We start from the raw sequence: 7,251 nt of genomic DNA on the forward strand, positions 1-7,251 counted from the left end.
GGTGGGGGGCAGGGAATGTCTCCAACATCACGTTTCGAAGCCAAAGAAAGTCTCAGAAATCATCTATAGCCACAAGAAAAACTGTTTGGCTACAGCAGCTTAGTTTAGTTTAAAATTGGAAAACAAGTAACTTCTGTCTGTATAAACAGCAGCTATCTGTTGAGGTTTAACAAAGCTGGTGTACACGAGCAGAGAAAGATCCTTTAAATATATCACAAGAGGAACACCAGATTAACAACTAACTGCAAACGGCTGGTGTGAAAGTCGACAAGAACGCTGTTTATCGCGCCTTGGCACACAGACAAGTTCTCACACATTATTATAAGAAAGCAGCGATCGGTGATCTGTCAGCACAACATGAGCATCACTTACTGTTATCCTGAGACCACCCCCTCTCTTTTGTGTGTATTTGTGAGTGCTTCTATTTAAGTCTCTTTGTGATAGAGGAGGGATAGAGGGCAGCAGGAGATAAATATTCTGGTACGTTCTTCTCTCCATCACTTTGTGTCCGTCTGAATCCACAGCAACAACATAGAAAGGTAAGAAAGGCCATATGCTCCATCAATTTACCCGATTCATTCTGTGTAATTATGTACAGTTGGTTTGATCTAGGATCAGATTTTATTTGGATTTAACTAATGAAATTACACATAGAAAAACATATTTTGAATCAAAATATATTTAATAATGTGAAAAACATTGTAACTAAATGTTGGGTAGCAATTACTGATTATGTTCGTCATCAATAGATGTTATGGTTAGAAAATCTAATAGACATCCAAAAAGTTCCAAGAAACTTTGGGGAGGCATTTTGGGGGATTTTTTTGGCGGAGCCACAGTCCAAAAAGCAAAGATTCAGTTTATTTTTATATTACAATCTTCTTTCAAAGTATATGTCCTTTTTTTAGCAGTATTTTTGATATGCTATGGATGAAACTTTTGAGTAATTATTAACTCTTAATAGGTGAAATAACACACATAAATGTCTGTTTTTAGCTAATCCAGTGAATTAAATAGATGGATAGACTAAATTGTCACAATAAGTCAGCTTGACACAATACAGCGAGAGATATTAAAAAGGTATGGTCAAATCTAAAGTTGAAATGATTAGTTCTTTAATCAATTAGGTGAATCAAAACAAATATTTTTAATTAATAAAACTCATAATTCCATGATTAAATGAATGGTAGTAAATCTAATATGTTTTGGTTGTGAAAAGTTTGTTGGACAAAACAAGTATTTTGATATCTTACAGCCCTTAAAAATAATTTGGTAATTACACAGAATTGAAAATAATTGACAGTTGCAGCTCTATATAATCTCATATGGTTGACAATACAGTTTCAAGGTAAATATAACCCAAAGCTACAGTATGTAGAACATGCAGTTCTTCCTATTTGTACATGTATTGTTTGGCCTTGGTTAAGTCAGCTCAGCTTTCTTCAAAAATAAGTTTGGGTCAGTGTTGTGTGTTGCTTTGCGACCCAGTCTATGGTCTTTGTCTTTATCCAGTGGGAAAGGGGGTGTAAGCAGGGAATGTCATTTGGATGATCTGCTCTTGTTGGGCTGTGCATGCTTCTTCCCGTCTGCCAGACGTCTGTGTTATCAACACTGAGAGGTGAGAGGTGATTTGGTCCAGAGGGCCCTTCTACAAATTAGATAATATAACAATGCCTGATAAACAAAACAAACAAGGTTAGCCATGTGGCGAGAAATGTCCTTTAGTAACTTCAAATATAATACATATCAGTGTTAAAGGATAATAAAAGCATTGGAGTAACATAAACAAAATAAGAGCTTTAAATAGATCATTGTATCCTCTATATTTCCAGTCTTGTAACACTACAGTCAATGCATTTGAATGTATGTATAGTGGAGCTAAAAGGGGGACCATAGTTAAGACCCTTTGGGGCCCTCGACCCAGTGGTCCCCCTGATGAGCACTTCAGAGGAAAAAGGTTTTATTTTTGTCTTCCAGGGGGAATTGAGATACCAAGATGCCTGAGAAAGTGTAAGTATTGTGTGTCTGTTATTGTTTCCATTTCCAAATCAGAGTATCAGTATCATAAAGCAAATGTATGCATCGATAGAAGCACATAATGAAGTTTAATATGCATGACCAAGTTGTTCTATCTGCAATTGACACACATTTTACATTTCTTCTGTCTATTTTGTCCTTTCTGTATTTTCCATCGACAGACCAGAGGTATGTTTTTACAAAAGACTGCACACTAAGACGACAGACCCATTATCACTTTATCACTTGCTACTATGTCACACTATATTAAAAAAAAAGTCAATCTTTTTGCAGAGGAAATCAAAGATCTCAGCTTCTCGCAAGCTAATGCTGAAGGTAAGTCCTCAGTCCGTTTTGCCCAGACTGCATCTTCCCAGTAAATCTAGATTCAATATGATTGGTTCGTGATATTTCAGAGCTTGTTGGTTGCCACGGCCAAGGAGGCGCTGGAGCAGGAGTTAGAAGAAAAGGAGGAAGAGAAGGAAAAGTACCTGGAAGAAAACACTCCTCCTATACATACCAGCTGCATGTCCTTGGCAGAGCTAAAGGTAGAATCCCACACTTGCCTATCAGATTTGCAAGATTAAACTCCAGAAGAATGTTGCTAAAGATCTGGTGATGAAGTCAATATTATTTTTTTCTTATTTGTTTGTCTTTGTTTAGACATTATGCAAAGAGCTGTATGCCAAAATAGACGTGGTGGACGAGGAGCGATATGATATTGAAGCCAAAGCCTTGCACAACACCAGAGAGGTAACTGAACATTGTTTAAGAAAGATAACAATGAACAGCTTGTTTTGTTGCAAAACTAACTATAACAATTAAATATACATACATCACAAAGCTGTAACAGCATTCTGATGTGGTCAAACAAGTACTTAAACACCAAGAAAGTTTACTTTCATTTCATCCAAGTTGAATAGCTCCCACTGTCTGTGGCAAATTACCTAAATGAAATGACTCTTTATGAGTAGTGGAAGAAGTACTAAGACCACTGACTGAAGTAAAAGTAGAGATAGTATAGTCCTAAATTAGCCATTACAAGTAAAAGTCGTGAATTGCAAATGTTACCTGAAAATTACAATACTATTATCAGCTAAATGTACTTGAAGTAGAAACATGCGGACGTTTTTCAAAGGTAATACATTAGAACAAAATAATGTATGTAAGAGCATATTATGTTGTAGTTGGGGACCATATGGGACCATTTCTAGATAATTTGTAACATGCAAAATAGTAGTAGTGCATCAATATGATATTAGCATGTCATGTGTTTGTATGTAAAAAGTAACCATTAGTGTTAGTGAAGTAAGAAATACAAATGTCCCTATGAAATGTAATAAAGTAGCATAACAGAGGCCCTATTATGATGTTGGGGTTTTATCTTTCCTGTAGTGCAGTGTTTCTCAAACTTTTTCATACCAAGGACCACTTAACCAATAAAAAAACACTCGCGGACTCCACAAATATCCAAAAACACATCGTTTTTTACAAATCGCCTGAAAATGGTACAAACAAGTAGCCACATGTGTGATGAAGGTGTTTATCTGGGCTATATCATGCAATTAAAAGTGAAACTTAAGCTCGCTCCATTGCGGAGATATTCCCGCGAGAGTGCGGAAAACTTAAATTTATTTATTTACATCACTGTGTGATGTCACCCAAGCTTCCATTGACTAACGCTCCAAAACATTGCACGTGATAGGTGGGATATCTCTAAGCAGTTGACCAATCAAAACAGAGCCGACCAGCTAACCACTCACAGCAGACTGGGCTCTTAAAAGAGGTGCTGCAGCACAAGCAGTATGAGAAGAAAAAAACAACTTTTTGAACATTTAAGGTCACCTATTATGCAAAATCCACTTTTTCATTTATTTTATACATAAACATGTGTCCCCTCTGCGTTAAGAGATTCTGAAAGTTTCAGGAACGAAGACCCCCCCCCCCCTCTTTTTGTCCTGATCCATTTATTATAAAAACCTGTCTGAAAATGAGCTGATCAGATTTTGGCCACTTTATGATGTCATAACACTTGAAGTACTTTACCTATTTAAATGTACTTTGTTACACTCGACCACTGCTCTCTACTTTTTCGCCATAGATTAAAGACCTGAACATCAAGGTAGTGGACCTGCGAGGGAAGTTTAAGAGACCCAGCCTGAGGAGGGTGAGGGTTTCTGCTGACGCCATCCTGCGCTCCCTACTGGGCTCCAAACACAAAGTCTCTCTGGATCTGAGAGCGAATCTTAAATCAGTCAAAAAGGATGACACAGAAAAGGTTGGTTTGGAAAAGTGCAGAGAAATCATAAGGAGCATTTTTAGCCAAAGGGAAAGAATCCTGATGTATTGACAGGGCACACAATGTGCTGAGGTCATTTATGCAGCACATTACTTTTGTTGACTGGTATAGATGTGTGAAACAGAATATTAAGCTTTCTTAGCTTGCCAAAACAAAATTAAAAACCACAGGTGTAAGGGTCAGGATATCATATTATGTTTAATAAGGATTCATATCTGAATAGGGTTTAGTTTAGAGAGTCACTTAATAGAGATCTCCTACATCAAAATGTGCAGAACAGCATAACAAAAGGGAACATTTCACCAAAGTCTCTGTGTTTGTGTCTGTGCAGGAGAAGACGGTGGAGGTGAACGACTGGAGGAAGAATGTGGAGGCCATGTCGGGCATGGAGGGCCGCAAGAAGATGTTTGATGCAGCAATGGGCCAAAACCAGTAAATGGCTGTTAGTGAAAGAAACAGCTGGCTCCAAAGAGTGCATACAACACACATTAATGCATAAACTCTCACTTCACAGGGCTACAGGGAATCTTTTGGTACATTATATATTCAGTTCATTACTGTGTGTTTTGTTGCATTATCACTGAAATAAATACAGCCTATGCAGTCTCACTGTTCGTGTCTATCTGTTGCTGGTCTTTAAATATTAAAAGACACAAAGTTTTGCGAACACACATCAATCAGCTGTTGTGATGAAATGTCAGGGGATTTAAGATGTTGTTTGTATGGTTAGTTTGTGTGGGACTGCCTGGCTGTCATCCATACACAATCACACACATTTCATGGGGAAATTAATACAAATGTAACCAAGTACAGATAACTCAGAAGTTGCCAAAACTACAATCATGGAAGAGTCAAGAAAGACGCACATTTAACAAAATATAAGACTCAACAATAACAACCCAGGATGTAATTTATCATCAATATAAAGAGCAAGAAACCTCAAATGCATGTACCAAACCAAAACCTACCAGTACAAAGAATAATAAAAAATTGGCAACAATGCACATGAAGTAGCTACATGGACAGCAGCATATGTGCAGATATGCAAAACATCAACCAGCAGGACAGCCATTTAATAGTTTGCTAAACTAGCATAAGCTGTACATACCTGCTCTAGCCTGGTGAAGTGACGCAGTGACACAGTCTGGCATGTCGCAGGAGAATAAATCCTTTACGAAGAGTCTGTCTGCAGCCGAGGACAGCAGGACATTAAACTCAAACTTGGGGCGAACTATATGGCTATAACTAGCTTTTACTTCAATACATTCCTCCTGGAACAGCATGTTAGCTTCTTTATGGAAATGCTAATTTCCCAGCGGAGTATACAGCTACACAACCCGTTTAAAGAGCCCGCGTCTCTGTGAGGGGTGCGTTTGAAATATGCTGCATCATGTATGAAGGGTCACGTCGTATGCGAGACTCACCTGCCCTTTCCACCTGTATGAAATAAAATACTATAGTCTTTACTACGTTCACACAATAAGCAGTTGTTGTTTTGACTAACTTTTACAGTAGGCTATATGTTGGTATTGAAATAAAGTGTGTTTGGGGTGAATTTAAGGCTCTTCCCAAGGTACAATCCTGTTGGCTAAACCATGCATACATTTATGTTATAATTAATTCAACATTAAATGTTAAAAACAACAACAGCTTCCTAATTCCAAAGTGCACAAATTCATAATGTTAATTTAACAGTGCTTAAGATAGTGCGATTAGTTTTCAAAATGATCCAAAAATCATCCTAAAAGGGTGAAATCAACTAAGTGCTTGTTTTTTTCCCTCAACAATCCAAACCCAGTGTATAGAATGGCCTTTTCAGGTCAGTTTAAGGTGCCTTTAGTAGGCCACTAATTAATATTAATTTGTTAATAGTTCTTAATTCTTATTCTGGTTATTTTAGTACTTCCATATCATCGTTTTAGAAAAGATGACGGAAAATGCATAAAATACTTTCATTCCCCCCTCAAGGTGTCAGTATCAGCTCAGTTTAGTAAGAACATCATTTTCCAACCAACAGGTTTCAGCAACTTAAGATAACAACCTGAATAAAGGTACTGTTTGGGTCTTATTGCCTGTGCTGCTAATTGAAAAGAGATTATGCTTAACATAACTTAAGACAGTGAGTCTGAAGATCCCTGTCAGGACTGGAGCCATGTCAGGGTTAACCAGTATTATAAGGCCTTAAGTGCTTTCTGTTGTTTGTTTTAATCTCCAGGCCAGACGGGTGGAGTTTGCAACAACAAAAAATCAGGAGGGGAACGTTGTTTTAATCAAAGGAAAGTATAACTCAATACTGTGATTGACTGGGTTGCACTCCATTCAACTAAGTAACACAACATCATCAAACACAAACTTCTTTTCATGAAGGGCTTTTATTAAGGGATAGAATATCATGTTGTAGGGCTTTGCTGCTTATCTTATGAATGACTTCTCTGTGGGGTATTTTTATTTTCCTGTGCTGTGAGTCATCTGTATTGTATGTCAGTCAGTCCCACTTGCAATGCAAACATGTCAAAACAAAGAAAAATAGGTCAGTTGGCTATTTGTGCTCAAACACCTCAGGCTGAAAGAAAGGGAACTTAAATGTAAACAAAACATATAGAAAACCTGTTGTACATGTAAGTGTGAGTATAAACCTTCGTATGCTTAAAAATACCAGTGTGCAAAGTAAAAAAAAATGGACTGTTAGCCCAGACAATATTTATTTATACATATATATATATATATATATTAAAGCTGTAAATTAACCATTCAAACTTCACACAAACATTTACAATAATAATAGTAATTAAAGCTGAAAGCAGTTGTGAACGGGCCCTCCACGTCCATTTTTTTGATACGGTTCCCCCCTTTTGTCTGGAACTAACTTTTAAGAATAGGGACCGGACCCCCTTATATAAAAAGTTACATTTTAGATTAGCATCACCCCTTTTGTC

At 37.3% G+C, this 7,251-nt stretch overlaps 1 protein-coding gene across 3 annotated transcripts; it reads left to right on the forward strand.

Moving 5' to 3' along the window:
* The first annotated feature begins 269 nt into the window (after positions 1-269).
* Positions 270-4,924, forward strand: LOC117539588 (troponin I, slow skeletal muscle-like). Of its 3 annotated transcripts, XM_034205805.1 has the most exons (9): positions 270-539; positions 1,513-1,618; positions 1,978-2,010; positions 2,199-2,205; positions 2,311-2,352; positions 2,433-2,564; positions 2,680-2,769; positions 4,118-4,294; positions 4,647-4,924. In XM_034205805.1, the coding sequence occupies exons 3-9, from the start codon at positions 1,997-1,999 to the stop codon at positions 4,749-4,751; spliced, it is 567 nt and encodes a 188-aa protein (XP_034061696.1). In that variant the 5' UTR covers positions 270-539; positions 1,513-1,618; positions 1,978-1,996; the 3' UTR covers positions 4,752-4,924. The 3 variants fall into 3 exon arrangements, with proteins under 3 accessions (XP_034061696.1, XP_034061697.1, XP_034061695.1); XM_034205804.1 differs by lacking the exon at positions 1,513-1,618 and having other exon boundaries at positions 426-539; XM_034205806.1 differs by lacking the exons at positions 1,513-1,618; positions 2,680-2,769 and having other exon boundaries at positions 283-539.
* Positions 4,925-7,251: the final 2,327 nt, after the last annotated feature.

This window comes from Gymnodraco acuticeps, unplaced genomic scaffold (assembly GCF_902827175.1).
Source record: "Gymnodraco acuticeps unplaced genomic scaffold, fGymAcu1.1, whole genome shotgun sequence".
Classification (NCBI taxonomy): domain Eukaryota; kingdom Metazoa; phylum Chordata; class Actinopteri; order Perciformes; family Bathydraconidae; genus Gymnodraco; species Gymnodraco acuticeps.

Bases quoted from the DNA above. Each gene is read 5' to 3' on its own strand.
- LOC117539588 (XM_034205805.1), top strand. The intron at 2,565-2,679 runs GTAGAATCCCAC...GTCTTTGTTTAG, and splicing joins TGTCCTTGGCAGAGCTAAAG to ACATTATGCAAAGAGCTGTA. The intron at 4,295-4,646 runs GTTGGTTTGGAA...GTGTCTGTGCAG, and splicing joins AAAAGGATGACACAGAAAAG to GAGAAGACGGTGGAGGTGAA.